The sequence below is a fragment of the Dama dama genome, chromosome 6 (assembly GCF_033118175.1).
Source record: "Dama dama isolate Ldn47 chromosome 6, ASM3311817v1, whole genome shotgun sequence".
NCBI lineage: Eukaryota > Metazoa > Chordata > Mammalia > Artiodactyla > Cervidae > Dama > Dama dama.
In genome coordinates this window covers 25,806,697-25,824,524 of record NC_083686.1, presented here as the reverse complement: position 1 = coordinate 25,824,524, position 17,828 = coordinate 25,806,697, and the positions used below count along the sequence as shown (strand labels likewise).

General features: G+C 42.5%; 2 protein-coding genes across 3 annotated transcripts in view; one reads left to right on the top strand and one right to left on the bottom strand.

Moving 5' to 3' along the window:
• G3BP2 (G3BP stress granule assembly factor 2) overlaps nucleotides 1-15,245 on the bottom strand; it is a 36,603-nt gene extending 21,358 nt beyond the window's left edge. The window contains exon 1 of one of the 2 annotated variants that reach the window (XM_061145774.1): nucleotides 15,050-15,245. The gene's annotated coding sequence lies outside the window, so the exon portion shown is untranslated. The remainder of the gene's footprint in view (nucleotides 1-15,049) is intronic. The other variant, XM_061145775.1, reaches the window with a different exon arrangement.
• LOC133058680 (putative uncharacterized protein ENSP00000383309) lies at nucleotides 14,067-15,484 on the top strand. The gene is made up of 2 exons (XM_061145556.1): nucleotides 14,067-14,150; nucleotides 14,480-15,484. Exons 1-2 carry the CDS (start codon nucleotides 14,067-14,069, stop codon nucleotides 15,482-15,484), a joined length of 1,089 nt encoding a protein of 362 aa, XP_061001539.1.
• The last annotated feature ends 2,344 nt before the right edge of the window (nucleotides 15,485-17,828 follow it).

The window sequence follows — 17,828 nt, the reverse complement described above, 5'->3', positions numbered from 1 at the left end:
TGCCCTGGAGAAGGAAATGGCAGCCCACTCCAGTATTCTTGTCCGGAAAATCTCATGGATACAGGAGCCTGGTGGGCTGCAATCCATGGGGTCACAAAGAGTTGGGCACGACTGAGTGACTAACACACTTACACAAACAACTGCCCTCTTTCAGCTTTCTCTCCTGGAGTGGGAGTGGGGAAATGCATTCACAGGAAAGAACCCAAGTCACAGGCAAGAGATTTACGGAATTTGGGTCCTTCCACTTACGTTTGTTTATAAAATAAAACGCTGAACATGAAAGTAAGGAAAGGGTTTCCCGAAGGCCACGAAAGTCTCAGCCTGTTGAGACGGCGATTTCTCAACTCACAAATTAAGAAGTGATCTTTAGTCAAGCCTACAAGACTATATAGTTCAACAAAGATAGCCAAGATTTAAGAATACTTATGTACAAAAAGAATCTTCAGAAGGTTGTTAGCCTCAAATCAGCTTCAAAGAGCAATTATCATCTAACACCTTTTTTCAAAATGTCAAATTCCCCTATAAAGTCCTACTTTCTCCCAAAACACATGAACATGTGGAGACTGTTGTCACACTGTAATGTACAGTGTAAAAGGTACTCTTTTCCTGTCAGTTAAAAGCAGTATCACCCTATTTATTCATCAAGCTACCAACCTGATTACATCTGGCTTTCCATACTATTTAACAGAACCTCAACTACCTCAGAGGTCATTCACTAACTCTGCCTGTAACTCCTGTGTATCTTCAGACATCTTTTTATTCGTTCCTGTCTTTCCCCTGCATTCTCAAAGTACTTTATCATGCACTCAGTTCAGTGCAGTCACTCAGTTGTGTCTGACTCTTTGTGACCCCACAGACTGCAGCACACCAGGCCTCCCTGTCCATCACCAACTCCCGGAGCCTACTCAAACTTATGTCCATTGAGTCGGTGATACCATCCAACCATCTCATCCTCTGTCATCCCCTTCTCCTTCCTCCCACCTTCAATCTTTCCCAGCATCAGGATCTTTCCCAATGAGTCAGTTCTTCACATCAGGTGGCCAAAGTATTGGAGTTTCAGCTTCAGCATGAGCCCTTCCAATGAATATTCAGGACTGATATCCTTTAGGATGGACTGGTTGGATCTCCTTGCAGTCCAAGGGACTCTCAAAGAGTCTTCTCCAACACCACAGTTCAAAAGCACCAATTCTTCAGCACTCAGCTTTCTTTGGAGTCCAACTCTCATGTCCATATATGGCTACTGGAAAAACCATAGCTTTGACTAGATGGACCTTTATTGGCCAAGTAATGTCTCTGCTTTTTAATATGCTGTCTAGGTTGGTCATAACTTTTCTTCCAAGGAGCTATCATGCACTCTGCATTCTATTAATCATATTCTGACCTAAATTACTAACCGTGCATCTCTTAGTTTTCCCTTTATCTATTCCCCTCTTCAATATTATAATCCAAGTTCTCCGTTAAACATAATTCTCTAGAATGTCATGATTCTCAAAAATCCAGTGACCTCAGTCTTCTACCAGTCTGCATCACCACTGATGCTCACCTCCTCCTAACTCTTCTAGAGTTTTACCATGAGGCAACTTTCCTTCTCATCAAAGTGCAAAGTTCTCAAAGTCTGTCTTCTAATATGGTAATTTCTGATCATCAAACAGCTTCAGCTCCCAGATTTACCTAAATGTGTATGTAGTCTCTGCCAGAATTCAAATTTAACATCTTAACCCCTTGCTAAATACGCACACATGATCTCGTAAGTAAACCAATACATACATACACTCTCCCTTATACAGATAAAGCAGTTTCCTTGTTTCTGTTAATGATGCCACCACCTTTCTTGCTTGAAAGCTCAGTCCTAAGTGACTTGCCCTCTTTAAAAAGCTTAAAACTAAAATCTTGACAACTCAAAAATCTCTTGGAATTTGTCCCATCCTTTCTGTTTCTCACTAAATTCAGACTCTTTCAGTTCTTTCTCAAAAGCCTTCCAAACTGGGACACCCCTTCCAAACTGGTACAGTGGATGGGAATTCGCCTGCCAATGCAGGGGACAGGGGTGAGATCCCTGTTCTGAGGATTCCACACGCCGTGGAGCAACTAGGCCCATGCACGACAACTGCTGAGCCCCCGCGCCTAGAGCAGGTGCTCAGCAATGAGAAGCCACCTCAGTTAGAAGCCTGAGCACAAGGAAGGGCAGCACCTGCTCACTCCAACAGAGAAAGCCCACACACAGCAACAAAGATCCACCACGACCAAAAATAAAGAAATAACTTTTCTAACTGTAACGCCCTCATTAAAGAAAAAAAGAGTCTTCCAAACTTTTCTATCATGTGTAGCATTCGTTGTACACATAAAATTCAAACACCTGCATTCAGTTTGAAGTATTATGCCTTCCACAGGAATCCAGGCTGACATACACAGCCCTAACCAACATTTCAAATGAACCTTCCACTACACTTCTCACTTCTCTAAACAAATTCTATGCTCTTGGTGGCTCAGATGGTAAAGAATCCACCTGCAATGCAAGAGACTTGGGTTCAATCCCTTGGTTGGGAGCATCCCCTGGAGAAAATGGCAACCCACTCGAGTATTCTTGACTGGAGAAACCTAGGGACAAAGGAGCCCGGTGAGCTACAGTCCATGGGGTTGCAAAGAGTCAGACACGACTGACTGAATAAGCGAGAATATCATACCACTTAGCATCTTTCCCAGAACTTGCAATTTTCATACTCTAGGCTACTGTCTTACTTCATTCAACACCAGCTGGATAAATAGGTTGAGACAATACAAATTCATTCAATCTTTATTAAATACATACTACCTAAGGGCCAGAAACTATGCAAGGAAAAAGGGAGGTGAATATGACAGACTTGATCTGCTGCTCCAAAGAAATTTCAAGTCCAGCAGGAGATAGAATTCCTAAATGCAATTATCTAATGTGATAAATGCTATAGCCCTACCACAAAGGATGTACCACTTGAACTGGAACAGGAATAGAAATCTGGCATGCAGAAGATGAAGTGAGTATTCCAAGTCAGAGCTATTAATAAAAGAGAAAATATTTAGGGAATGACCATCTCTTTAAAACCATCAATTCTCCCTCATGGGCTTTTCGAAAACATACTCAAGATCCTAGTCCAACCCTACCTGGCTTTCTTAGCTAGGTCCCTCAGGCAGGACTAATCATTTCTTCTTCTAAGTACTACATGCGTCATCTTTGGCTCTTTTTATTAACATGTTTAGTCCCAGTAATGTGTGCATGAGCACAGGCATAACCCTCTCCTGTTTGGAAGATTCTTTAAGTTAATGCTAAACGGAAGCCTGGCAGTGTTATGCTTCCAGCAGATGCTTAAGAGATTCTTTGCAGCATCTACCATTACTTTGTACTTACGGGGATTAAAAAAGATTGTTGAACAAACCTGTGATACTGAAGACTTCTAAAGGGAATTCCCTGGTGGTCCAGTGGTTATGACTTCACGCTTCCACTGCCAAGGGCAGGGGTTTCATCCCTGGTCAAGGAACTAAGATTGTACATGCCACAAAGCAAGGCCAAAAAAAAACAAAACAAAACACTCTTAAGAGAAGGAGCCTACCAAAATACAAAGGTATTTCAATAGCTTCTAAAAGTGCTATGAGGGATGTAATGTACATGATAAATATGTTATTAACACTGCTCTATGTTATATATGAAAGCTGTTAAGACAGTAAATCCAAAGAGGTCACATCACAAACTTTTTCTTTCTATTCCTGTAATTTCTTATCTGTATGAGAGGATGGACAAACACTTATTGATAATCATTTCATAATGTATGTAAGTCAAATCATCTTGCTGTACACAAACTTACATAGTGTTATGACAATTGTTTATTTGCTTCTCAGTTGTCTCCGACTGTTTGCAACCCCATGGACTGTAACTGGCCAGGCTCCTCTGTCCATGGAATTCTCTAGGCAAGAATACTGGAGTGGGTGGCCGTTCCCCTCTTCAGGGGATCTTCCCCGACCAAGAGATCAAACCTGGGTCTCCTACATTGCAGGTGTTTTATTTACCATCTGATGCAATGTGGGAATGCTAGTGAAAAAATAATTAAGTCATTAATCATGTAATTTCAAAACATTTTGAAAGCCAATCTTTTATATTCTAGTTTTTTTTTTTTTTTTTTCTTTTAGCTGCCCCAGCCCTTAGTTGCAACCCTGGTAGCTCAGCTGGTAAAGAATCCTCCTGCAGTGCAGAAGACCCTGGTTCGATCCCTGGGTCAGGAAGTTTCCCTGGAAAAGAGATACGCTACCCACTCAAGTATTTTTCAGCTTCCCTGGTGGCTCAGACAGTAGTAAAGAATTCGCCTGTAATGGAGGAGACCTGGATTTGATCCCTGGGTTGGGAAGATCCCCTGGAGGAGGGCATGGCAAACCACTCCAGTATCCTTGCCTGGAGAATCCCCATTGACAGAGGTGCCTGGCGGGTTAAGCCCATGCGCCACAACTATTGAGTCTATGCTCTAGAACCCACGCTCCACAAGAGAGAAGGTACCACAATGAGCAGTGCCCACTTGCTGCATGTAGAGAAAAGCACAAGACCCAGCAAAGCCAATAAATACTTTTCTTTTAATTGAAGTTAAAACCATAATGACATAGCACTAAATACCTTTAATAACGCTAACATCAAAATCTAAAAATACTGAGTGCTTGCAAGGATAGGAAAGTTGGTAGGAATTGAAAAAAGGTAGTCGCTTTAGAGAACAGTATGGCAGTTTCTCATAAAAGTAAACATACATGCCTCATATTCCCCAGCAATTCCATTCCTAGATATTTATGCAAAAGAAATTAAGCATATGTCTACACAGAGACCTGTATGTTGTTTGTAGCAGCTTTATTAACACTCAAAACCTGGAAACAACTAAATGATCATTAGCTAGGTGAATGAACAAACTGTGGTAAATTCAAATAATCAAATACTACTTGGCAATAAAAACAATTTACTGATAATATGCCGGCAGCACTAGTGGTAAAGATCTGCCTGCCAATGCAGCAGACCTAAGAGACATGGGTTCCATCCCTGGGTTGGCAGCCCATTCTTCTAGCCTGGAAAATCCCATGGACAGAGGAGCCTGGCAGGCTACATTTATAGGGTCACAAAGAGTCAGACACAACTAAAGTGACTTAGCACGCAAAATGCAACAACATAAATGAGTTTCCAAAATATTACTCAAAGATAAAGTTAATGCTCCCCTTCATGTATCACTGCCTTCTCCTGGTGAAGGGGCCTGCCTAACTCAATGAAGCTATAAGCCAAGCCCTGTTCATAGCAAGAGAGTTCTGACAAAACACGATCCACTGGAGGAGGGAATGGAAACCCACTGCAGATTTCTTGCCACGAGAAACCCTGAAGAGTATGAAAAGGCAAAAAGGTATGACACCAGAGGACGCCCCCAGGTCAGAAAGTGTTTGATATGCTACTAGGGAAGAATGAAGCGCAATTACTAATACCTTCAGAAAGAATAAAGCTGCTGGGCCAAAGCAGAAAATGATGCTCAGCTCTGGATGTGTCTGGTGGTGAAGGTAAAGACTGATGCTGTAAAGAACAAGACTGGATAGGAACTTGGAATATTCAGTTCAGTTGCTCAGTGGTGTCCGACTCTTTGAGATCCCATGGACTGCAGTACGCCAGGCTTCCCTTTGAGATCCCATGGACTGCAGTACGCCAGGCTTCCCTGTCAATCACCAACTCCCGGAGCCTACTCAAACTCATGTCCATCACGTCGATGATGCCATCCAACCATCTCATCCTCTGTCATCCCCTTCTCCTCCCACCTTCAATCTTTCCCAGCATCAGGGTCTTTTCCAATGAGTCAGTTCTTCACATCAGCTGGCCAAAGTATTGGAGTTTCAGTTTCAACATCAGTCCCTCCAATGAATATTCAGGACTGATTTCCTTTAGGATGGACTGGTTGAATCTCCTTGCAGACCAAGGGACTCTCAAGAGTCTTCTCCAACACCACAGTTCAAAAGCATCAACTCTTGCAGGCGCTCAGCTTTCTTTATAGTCCAACTCTCACATTCATACATGACTACTGGAAAAACCACAGCTTTGACTAGATACTTTTGTTGGTAAAGTAACGTCTCCTTTTTAATGAGACATTATTAAAGCTTTTTAGGATACTATCTAGGTTGATCATAACTTGTCTTCCAAGGAGCAAGCATCTTTTAATTTCATGGCTGCAATCACCATCTGCAGGGATTTTGGAGCCCAAAAAGATAAAGTCTCTCACTGTTTCCATTGTTTCCCCATCTATTTGTCATGAAGTGATGGGACCAGATGCCATGATCTTAGTTTTCTGAATAATGAGTTTTAAGCCAACTATTTCACTCTCCTCTTTCACTTTCATCAAGAAGCTCTTTAGTTCTTCACTTTCTGCCATAAGGATGGTGTCATCTGTGTTTCCAAGGTTATTGGTATTTCTCCCGGCAATCCTGATTCCAGCTTGTGCTTCATCCAGTCCAGCATTTCTCATGATATACTCTGCATATAAGTTAAAAAAGCAGGGTGACAAAATACAGTCTTGATGTACTCCTCTCCCAATTTGGAACCAGTCTGCTGTTCCATGTCCAGTTCTAACTACTGCTCCTTGACCCGCATACAGATTTCTCCGGGGGCATATAAGGTGGTCTGGTATTTCCATCTCTTTCAGGATTTTCCACAGTTTGTTGTGATCCACACAGTCAGAGGCTTTGGCATAGTCAATAAAGCAAAAGTAGATGTTTTTCTGGAACTCTCTTGCTTTTTCAATGATCCAGTGGATGTTGGCAATTTGATCTCTGGTTCCTTGGCCTTTTCCAAATCCAGCTTGAACATCTGGAAATTCACAGTTCATGTGCTTATGAAGCCTGGTTTGGAGAATTTTGAGCATTATTATTGCACAGGAACCTGGAATGTTAGGTCCACAAATCAAGGTAAATTGGATGTGGTCAAGCAGAAGAGGACAAGACTGAATATCAACATCTCAGGATCAGTGAACTAAAATGGACAAGAATGGCTGAATTTAATTCAGATGACCATTTTATATACTACTGTGGGAAAGAACCCCTTAGAAGAAAAGGAGTAGCCCTCACGGTCAACAAGAGTCTGAAATACAGTACTTGGGTGCAACATCAAAAACGACAGAATGATCTTGGTTCACTTTCAAGGTAACCATTCAATATCACAGTAATCCAAATTTATGATCCAAATACTGATGCTGAAAAAGCTCAAGTTGACCAGTTCTATGAAGATCTACAACACCTTCAACAAGAGTCTGAAATACAGTACTTGGGTGCAACATCAAAAACGACAGAATGATCTTGGTTCACTTTCAAGGTAACCATTCAATATCACAGTAATCCAAATTTATGATCCAAATACTGATGCTGAAAAAGCTCAAGTTGACCAGTTCTATGAAGATCTACAACACCCAAAAAGATGTCCTTTTCATCATACGGGACTGGAATGCAAAAATAAGATGTCAGGAGGTACAGGAATAACAGGTAAATTTGGCCTTGGAGTACAAAATGAAGCACGGCAAAGGCTAACAGAGTTTTGTCCAGTGAACACTAGTCATAGCAAACACCGTTACCAACAATACAAAAGAAGACTCTACACATGAACATCACCAGATGGTCAATACTGAAATCAGATCGATTATGTTCTTTGCAGCTGAAGATGGAGAAGGTCTGTACAGCCAGTAAAAACAAGACCTGAACAAACTGAGGCTCACTCAGATCATAAGCCCCTTATTCCAAAATTCAGACATAAATTGAACAAAGTAGGGAAAACCACTAGACATTCAGGTATGACCTAAATCAAATTTCTTATAAATATACAGCAGAGGTGACAAGCAGATTCAAGGGATTAGATATGGTAGAGAGTGCCTGAAGATAAGGATGGAGGTTCATGACACTGTAGAGGAGGCAGTGGCCAAAACCATCCTAAGGAAAAAGAAATGCAAGAAGGCAAAGTGGTTGTCTGAGGAGGCTTTACAAACAGCTGAGGAAAGAAGAGAAGGGAAGGGCAAGGGAGAAAGGGAAAGATATACCCAAATGAATGCAGAGTTCCAAAGAATAGCAAGGAGAGATAAGAAGGGCTTCTTAGGTGAACAATGCAAAGAAACAGAGCAAAACAACAGAATGGGAAAGAAGCTAGACTTCTTTCAGTATGGGGAAGCTGGTTTCAACAGAATGTGAACTGAGAATTTCCAGACGTACAAACTGAATTTAGAAAAGTCAGAGGAACCAGAGATCAAATTGCCAAAATCTGCTAGATCATAGAAAAAGCAAGAGAATTCCAGAAAAATATCTACTTCTGCTTCACTGACTATGCTAAAGCCTTTGAATGTGTGGATCACAACAAACCATGGAAAATTCTTCAAGAGACAGGAATATCAGACCACCTATCTGCCTCCTGAGAAACCTGTATGCAGTTCAAGAACAAGAGGTAGAATCGGACATGGAACAAGAGACTGGTTCAAAACTGGGAGAGTACATCAAGGCTGTATATTGTCACCCTGCTTTTCTAACTTCTATGAAGAGTACATCATATGAAATGCCCTTGTCAATCAAGATTGCTGGAAGAAATATAAACCTCAGATATGCTGATGATACCACTCTAACAGTAGAAAGCTAAGAGGAACTCAAGACGCTCTTGATGAAGGTCAAACAGTGAAAAAGCTGGCTTAAAACTCATGGCATCAGGTCCCATCACTTAATTCCAAATAGATGGGGAAACAATGGAAACAGTGACAGACTTTATTTTCTTGGGCTCCAAAATCACTGCAGACGGTGACTGCAGCCATGAAATTAAAAGATGCTTGCTCCTTGGAAGAAAGGCTATGACAAGCCTAGACAGTGTATTAAAAAGCACAGATATTACTTCGCCAACAAAGTTCCGTATCGTCAAAGCTATGGTTTTTCCAGTACTCATGTACCGATGTCAGAGCTGAACAATAAAGAAGACTGAGCGCCGAAGAATTGATGCCTTTGAACTGTTGTGCTGGAGAGGACTCTTGAGAGCTCCTTGGACTGCAAGGAGATCAAACCAGCCCATCCTAAAGGAAATCAACCCTGAATATTCATTGGAAGGACTGATGCTGAAGCTTCAATACTTTGGCCACCTAATGTGAACAGCCAACTCATTTGAAAAGACCCTGATGCTGGGAAAGATTGAAGGTGGCAGGAGAAGGGGACGACAGAGGATGAGATGGTTGGATCACATCACCAACTCAATGGACATAGTTTGAGCAAACTCTGGGAAACAGTGAAGGACAGGGAAGCCTGGTGTGTAGTCTATGGGGTCGCCAAGAATTGGACACCACTGAGCCACTGAATAACAGCAAGAAGAGATCCCTCCAGGAAAATCAGAGATACCAAGGGAACATTTCATGCAATAATGGGAACGATAAAGGACAGAAATGGTAACGACCCAACAGAACCAAAAGAGATTAAGAAGAGGTGGCAAGAAAACACAGAACAAGTATACAAAAAGGTCTTAATGACTCTGATAACCACGATGGTGTGATCACCCACCTAGAGACAGACATCTTGGGGTGTAAGTCAACTGGGTCTGAGGAAGCATCACTACGAACAAAGCTAGTGGATGTGATAGAATTCCAGTTCAGCTATTTCAAATCCTAAAAGATGATGCTGTTAAAGTGATGCACTCAATGTGTCAGCAAATTTGGAAAAAGCAGTGGCCACAGGACTGGAAAAGATCAGTTTTCACTCCAATCCCAAAAAAAAGGCAATGCCAAAGATGTTCAAACTATGACACAATCGCACTCATTTCACATGCTAGCAACTTACTGCTCAAAATCCTTCAGCTAGGCTTCAACAGTACATGAACCGAAAACTTACAGATGTACAAGCTAGATTTAGAAAAGGCGCAGAGGAACCTGAGATCAGATTGCCAACATTTCGTTGGATCATAGAAAAAACCAAGAGAATTCCACTAAAGCATCCACTTCTGCTTCATAGACTACAAGAAAGCCTTTGACTGTGTGGATCATAGCAAACTGTGGGAAGTTCTTTCAGAGATAGGAGTACCAGATCACCTAAACAAGTCTCCCAAGGAACCTGCATGCAGGTCAAGAAGTAAGTTATTAACAGAACTGGACACGGAACAATAGACTGGTTCAAAATTGGGAAAGGAACATAAAGCTGTATACTGTCACTCTGCTTATTTAATTTATATGCAGAGGACACAATGTGATATACTGGGATAGATGAATCACAAGCTGGAATCAAGACTGCTGGGAGAAATAGTAAATTCTAGAATGCTACAAATCCCATCTTTGGGGCGGGGCGGGGGAAGGGATAATACAAAAAGAAGTGTGGGTCTAAGGGAAAAAAAATACTGCATATCAATTCATACCACCACCTGTAAACTATTTATTGAGTATTAAAAAGAGTATAATTAATTTTGTAATTTTAAAAAACACTTTAAAATTTTCACTTGGTTTTTGATAACCATAACCAATATATGTTATTGGTTTGAAAACACGGCTCTAAAATAAAGATCAAAAGTGTGAAAATTAACTTAGCACTAATAGCAGAGCAAAAATAATCTGACATTATGCCTACATTAGTGACAATTTATCCTTAAAGTCTTGAGTGTGCTTAAATACTACCAACTAATTGAAGATAAAGTTGAGTAGGTGGAGGGGAACAGACTAGTAAAGCTATACCATGCTGGAATTTAAAATGAGCAGCTACATAGAGAAAGAGAAACAGAAAGAAACTTACTGCCTAGACCCAAAGGTACAGTGGAATTTTTGTTGTTTCCAAGAGGTAATTTTAAAAACATCTGGTGTGCTTACCTGATATAGTACTATTTTTTTTCTGATAGCCTAATGTTAAATTAATGGTCTTGAAAACAAAAACGTAATATACTGAAACCCAACTGTGGAACATCAGTTCATATGCAGTCATTAAAATATTGTCAAAGGCTAAAACCATAGGTGGAAAAGAATATAAAATTTGCAACTAAAGTATGATTTCAATAACAAGAAGGGCAATGTATGCACTTTGACAGGAAAATGAAATCAATTCTTTAGATCTACTATTGCAAAATAATGATCAGTGCAGAATACAATACAAAAGATAAGGTTATCCAGGTGAAATACTTTTGTATTCCTTTAATCCTTTTTAACCTTAGGGATCTCTGAAATGGCACCTCTGTTCTCTACTCAGTAATAAAATGGCTCTATCTACACATGATCATAAAATCTAAACTGCTAAACACCTAGCTGCACCTCAACCAAATATAAGTATCAAAGTGAGTGATAGTTGCTCAGTCGTGCCCGACATTTTGCAACCCCACGGACCCAGCATGGGGCCCACCAGGCTCCTCTGTCCATGCGGATTCTCCAGGCAAGAACACTGGAGTGGGTTGCCATTCCCTTCTCCAGGGGACCTTCCCAACCCAGGGAGCAAACCAGGGTCTCCATATTACAGGCAGATTCTTTTATGTCTGAGTCACCTGGGAAACCCCATAAGTATCAAAATGCAGAATCAAAAATTCACTCTTCAAAGAGCCTGAAATATTCTGACCACTATAACAAGTGATGAGAACTGCAAGATCTTTGGCTCAAACAGTTGGGGATGGGGAATTTCAGTTATTGCAAACTAATCACATGAAATTCCATCACAATTTAATACTTAGGGTTATTTCCATCCAAAATAAAAACTGCTAAAAAGTTGAGATCCCATGTTGTCTTGTTTTTTTAAAAAGTCAAGAAGCCAAAAGAAAACGACATTTTGGAAAACAGAAAAAATTCTACAAAAATAATTTTTCAGTATTGTGAAGTTAGAAGTAGTACTCTATCTTACTTTTTATTAAAAAAAAGTAAGACCTAGGAAGAGGATGCAGTTCTCTTATCAGAAACTATGTTACCAAAGGCTATGTCTCTGCTAGGACAGAACTTATTTCTACTATTGAATAACTATCCCCACCCCTTCCTCTCTAGAGCCCCTCACTACTGGCTGGCTCACACTAGTCAGGCCGAGGTCCATTGTCACTGAAGCATGGGCTGTATTACCCATTCTTAACAGCTAACCCCATATTAAAATTGAAACCTTTGGAACTACCAAAGGGTCTCTGTTTAAAAGGACTTTACCAATCAAAACAGCAATGCTTATCTATTGAAAGCAGCAACCTTCAATTTGTTGTGGCACGCCATGGAATGAAAGCATCACAAACAAGATCTAAGCACCAGTCACAGAAATAAGAGATACTTGTGAATTAAGCCTTTTCTTTCCGAGGGCCCCACAGGTAAGGAGGTGAGTTTTTAAGTTCAGAGGTATTAAAAAAGTGACCAAGCATTAAAGAAATGGAAATGTTTCCCCACAAAAATTATTGTGTATTTATATTATGCTTTAAGGTAACCTTAAACAAGTAACCTACACATCCCTTTACCTCCTAGAGATAGATAATAGCTTCATTTACAGAAAAGGAAGCCACAATGTTAAGAGCCTAAGGAAAGGAGTTCAAAGCCCCTCAGCATTTGAAATAAGGTCTCCTCCCTGGAACAGTGATTTTTCATTATATGTGTTTAAAAACAACCACTTTTGAAGACCATCCAGGGATGCAAGAATATAAAAAAAAATTTAAAGTCCAACTGTTAGCTTATTTGATACTGTAGGGAGAAGTTAAAAGACAGAAGACAGTAACATAAAAGGAAATCCACAACAGTCATCCCAACATACCTACAGTATCAACATAGGGTAAAATATCTAGAATTTAAAAGATAAAAATAAGGTGAGGGAAAGCCATCAAAAAACTGATTACATGGCTGCTGAAGCCAGTCCAGAGTTCCAAGAGATGCAACTTGTTTGTTCTGTCAGCTTTTAAATGTTTCCCAGTGGAGAGAGTCCTGTCTGTCAATTAAATTCTACTGAATTTAAGTTCAGGAACAACCCTCTAGTTTGTAATTATCAAAATCAGCCTTGAAAAGGGGTCATTCCTCACCTCCATACACACTCAGTATAAAATATGTGGGGATAAGTCTTATTTAAAGCAATCAAGGAAAGAATTTTCAATCCTGATAATGGGCAATCAACAGCAATAATCTTCAGGACAAGGAAACTGTTAACCTAACTGTTAACCTACTGGTATTTATATATTTTCAGTAACTGATAGGGACATTTTCATTAAGTGAACTGTGGATAATGAAAATAACCTACTACCAACAGTGCCAATACTATTCAAACTCAAGAGCTGTCTGGTAGCAATTCTCCTCACCTACTAACTAAACACTCACTCGACTACCAAATTAAAAGACATTTACTTCTCCCATTTTTGATCCCCATCCACCCCACAAACATTCTGGTTCTTTCCTCTTGCTACTTATTGACAAATATTTCAACCCCTGAATATTCAACAACTTGAACTATAATATCTGCTAAATAGAAAGAAATCCATTTGAGGTCCTTATCCTCCCTTCAATTCCTTTCTAACTTTTCAGAATTAAACAGCCTCAAGAGATGAAATCATAACACATGTTTACTCATAGCTAATCCTAAATATTTAACGGGAAAATAATATCACCAAAGAAACAACACATTTCAGTTTAAACGAATCATACCGTCTATTTTCTGAGACCAGGAATTTTGGACAACAAAAGGACCACTGAATACTAACAGGGCCAAATGTTTACTCTGAAACTTTGTTCACATGCCTAAGGCTATATTAACTGCCAAATATGGAGCTAAACAAGGAATTCCCATTTTCTTCCCCTCTAATACAGGAGGCTCCCCAAACTGCAGTTAATGTTTCACGGATCCAGGTACATGCAATGCTAACATTTGAGAGACCAGCACGAGGTGCTAAAGCCAGTATTTCCACATAAGTTATTATCACAACAATCATATGGGGGGCAAGACGGAATAACTTTGCTATTATTCCAGCTTCGGTGCACGTGTGTGGTTTTGTTTTTATTTGATTTTTAAGACAGCAAAGGCACTGACTCTCCCTCTCCCCGCCCCCCCCCCCCCAAAAACAAAATTCTGTTAAGAAATTAGGCATACCTTGGAGGGGAAAAAAAAATTGATCTATGCGGGAAATTGTAGCTGCAATCTACACTCGCCCCAGAGCGGCACAGGGCCATCTTAAAAAATCTGCCTTTATAGAGATGCAGGTAAAATTCGATCGGATTCAACTAACAAAAATAACACAACCTAGGGACGCTATGTTCCTCTCCTTGACTATCCTTCCCACTCTCCCCAAGAAAGAGATGGGAGAAAAGAAATAAACCCCCTCCCCAGAGCACGCAAACACCTCTTCTATTCCTGAGTCAGTAAGAGATCGCCTGCATAAAAGGGCACGGAGAAGGAGCACGTTATATATAGCCCGGGTTTCAGAACTCTCTCGGGATAAAACAGAGGAGGGTCAGAGACCGCGGAACACCAGGTACTGGGGTAAGCAAAGCGGCGGCTGCCTTCAGACCCGGATTCTGTTTCCGTGCAGAGAAATGGTGCCCGGAGGCCGCTACTTTCGCATCTGCGTCGCTTCTGCCTCCGCCGACACAGCCTCTTTTCCCCTCCCCCACGGGTGGGGCGGCAGCGGCGGCCTCCCCGTTCCCGGGGAACCGGGAATAAGAGCCGCAAGAGTCGGGGACGCGAGTGGGGGGCTCCGCACCCGAAAACATCCTCTCCGGCAAGCCCACTCCCCCTCATCCCGTCCGAAGCCTCCCTCAGCGTGCCTTTGGGAGCCGCTGCGTCCCCTTACCCAGCTCGCCACCTCATCCCCAACCAACCCCGGCCCCACCTGTGCCCTCGGAGCCCTCCGTCCGCAAGACGCGCGCCGGTCACCTCCCTGCCCACGCGGCCTCCCATCCCTCACCTGAGAGGAAAGGCTCGGCTTCTCTCACGCATACACCAGCAGCGTAGGCAGCCGGCAAGAACAATGTCTCTCTCGGCCTCCACACCTCCGACACCGGGGCTCACGCACAGAACGGTTGCCGCGAGCCGCGGCGGGCGACGGGAATGTCCCCTTCCGACCACCACACCGGCCGCCCCTCCCGGCCCCCGTACACACCTCCAACCAACAGCGGCGGCGGGTACGTCGCGCGGAGGTCAGCGGGAGAGTCGCCGAGGACCGGCTGCAGCGGGTTCTTCTCACTCGCCGCCCCCTCCCTCTGACAAATCTCAAGCCAAGGAAGCCGGAGAGCCGAGAGCTGGTTCTCCTCACAACCACCTCTTCCCGGGCACCAGGCGCTGCGGCGAGCGACAAGGAACACGGACGTCCCGCCCCCTTTGCCGCCGCCCCCTCTTATTGTTTTACCCCTGCCGAAAGGGCTGGGGAACCCCCCAGCACGGCTTCAGCCAATCACGCATCTCCTCCGCGAGCTGGACCCAACCTTCTCGCGTCCCTCTGCGGAGCACGCGCAGAACGCCGCCTCGCTCACGTACTCTCGCGCCCGGAAAGCCGGGGAACCGGAACCGGCCTGAAGCCGGGGCGAGAGTCCGCTGATTTGACGTCACAAGGAGGCTGCCTTTCTCCGGCCCAAGGCTCGGGCCTCGTCGCCCTTCGAGATCGCGGCGTAACAGGAGCCGGGTGGCTGCAGCGGTGTGCCTTTTGCGCTGTGCCCTTTGGGGGACTGATTTTTCTGGTCCGTTTATATAATTAATGTTAAGAGGGAGAAAATGTAGTGATTCTTCTTCCTGAACTAGGTATCTGCAGGTTGCTGCTCTAGACGAGCGTAAAATGCAGTCAGTGGCTTTACCTGCTTGCAGCTAAACTCACTCTAGGAAATGGAGGTTTTTAAGCTCCACCGAGAAGGGCACATCCGTTCAAACAGGTTTAACGCAACATACATTATAGGGCCTACTGCGTTCTAGGTACTGGGATGTAGAAAAAATACGACGGGGCCTCCACCGGGGGGGGGGGGGGGGGGGATTTCTATTTCTTTGTGTGCCTGGTTCAGTGTTCAGGCGTTGCTAAATACATGCTAAGCATTTTATATGCCAAAGCAGCTAAAAGGGTGAAATCCCAGGAGATACCAGGATTACAGCCCTGTCCTAGATCTAGGCTCAGACTTGGCTCCGGGGGCATAGCTGAGAAAACACTAGACACTGACTCTCATGACCTTGATTCATGGAAAAAGCCAAATCTGCTTACAATCAAGGAAGCCACTTTGCACCTTAGTTCTGGCAATGTTTCTCAGGGGCTATCAAGACAGCTGAGGAATTTTGGAAAGGAGGAGCTGAGGAAATGGTGAAAGAAATAAAAGGCAATTAGGAAATGCCCATATACCAGACAAATGTGTAGGCATACACATTTCAGCAGTTTTCTTCACAATCCTATTAAAGCAATTTAAAGGTTTTTTTCACGTGTGAAAACAGGTTTACGGGGCAGTGACAACATTTGAACCTCCAAAATCTACACTTTCAGGTTGCTCATTTTGTTATATGCAAAATATATGGGCTGTCACTTCTATGAAGTGAACTTTGACATGTTTTTCCTTAAAGTAGCATAATACATTAAATGCAGATTGTCCTTCATATCTAATACTTATGTACCAGCTACTCATCTACTTTAATTATTTAATCCTCACAATAACCCTATAAAGTAGTTAACTATTTTTATGCCCATTTAACACATGAAGAAACTGAGGCTTAGGGAGGTCAAGTAACTTGCCCAAGGTCATTAACAGCTGCTACTCTGGTGGAGCTGGGATTCAAACACAAGCAGTCTGTCTGCCTTTTATGTACACTCCATTGCATGCCCTTTACCACAACCTATTAAATATTCTCATTGTGTTAATTGTACCAACCTTTCTATTGATTGACATTTCTGTTTCCAGTTTGAAGCTCTTATGCACAATACTGTTATTCCTCATGTGCTCAGTTGCCAAGTTGTTTCCAACTCTTTACAATCCCATGGGCTGTAGCCCACCAGGCTCCTCTGTCCATGGGACTTTCCAGGCAAGAATACTAGAATGGGTTGCCATTTCCTTCCCCAGGGGATCTTCCCCATCCAGGGATCAAATCGGCATCACCTGCATTGGCAGGCCGATTCTTTACCACTGAGCCTCCAGAGAAGCCGTGATTTTTCACCAGGTAGAAAAATTTCTCTAGATCTGTGATTCTCAGAAATTAACAAGCATCAGAATCACCTGGAGAGCTTGTTAAAACACACAATGCTGGGTTCCATTCCCAGAGTTTCTAATTCAGCAAGTCTGTGTTGAGGCCTGAAAATCTGAATTTATAACAAGTTCCCAAGTGCTGCTTGCTGCTCTAGGTACCACACTTTAACAATCACTGATCCATGGGAGGGAGGTTTAAGAGGGAGGGGACATAGGTATACCCATGGTTGATTCACATTGAGGTCTGACAGAAAACAAAATTCTGTAGAGCAATTACCCTTCAATTAAAACATAAATTTTTAAAGAAATAGAAGATTAAAGACAAACTAAAAAAAAAAAAACCTACTGATCCACACCATTGGTTGGCAAACATAACACTATTAGGAGCCAGACAGTAAATGTTTTAGGTTCAGAAGCCATAAATGTTCTGTGTTACATATCCAACCTTATCCGCATTTTAAAATACCTTGAAAATGTTAAATATTTTTAGCTTTGTCCATGCGTGCTCAATCATGTCTGACTCTTTGCGACCCCATGGACTGTAGCCCTCAAGGCTTTCCTGTCCATAGAATTTTCCAGGCAAGATTACTGGAGTGGGTCGCTATTTCATACTCTAGGGGATCTTCCCGACCCAGGGATTGAACTTGAGTCTCCTGCATTGGCAAGTGGATTCTTTACCACTGCGCCACCTGGAAAACCCACTCTGAGCTCTTGGGCTGTGTAAAAACA

Coding starts and splice junctions, on each gene's coding strand:
- LOC133058680 (XM_061145556.1), top strand. CDS start 14,067: ATGCGGGAAATTGTAGCTGCAATCTACACTCGCCCCAGAGCGGCACAG. Junction 14,151..14,479: donor CTGCCTTTATAGAGATGCAG/GTAAAATTCGAT, acceptor GTTTCCGTGCAG/AGAAATGGTGCCCGGAGGCC.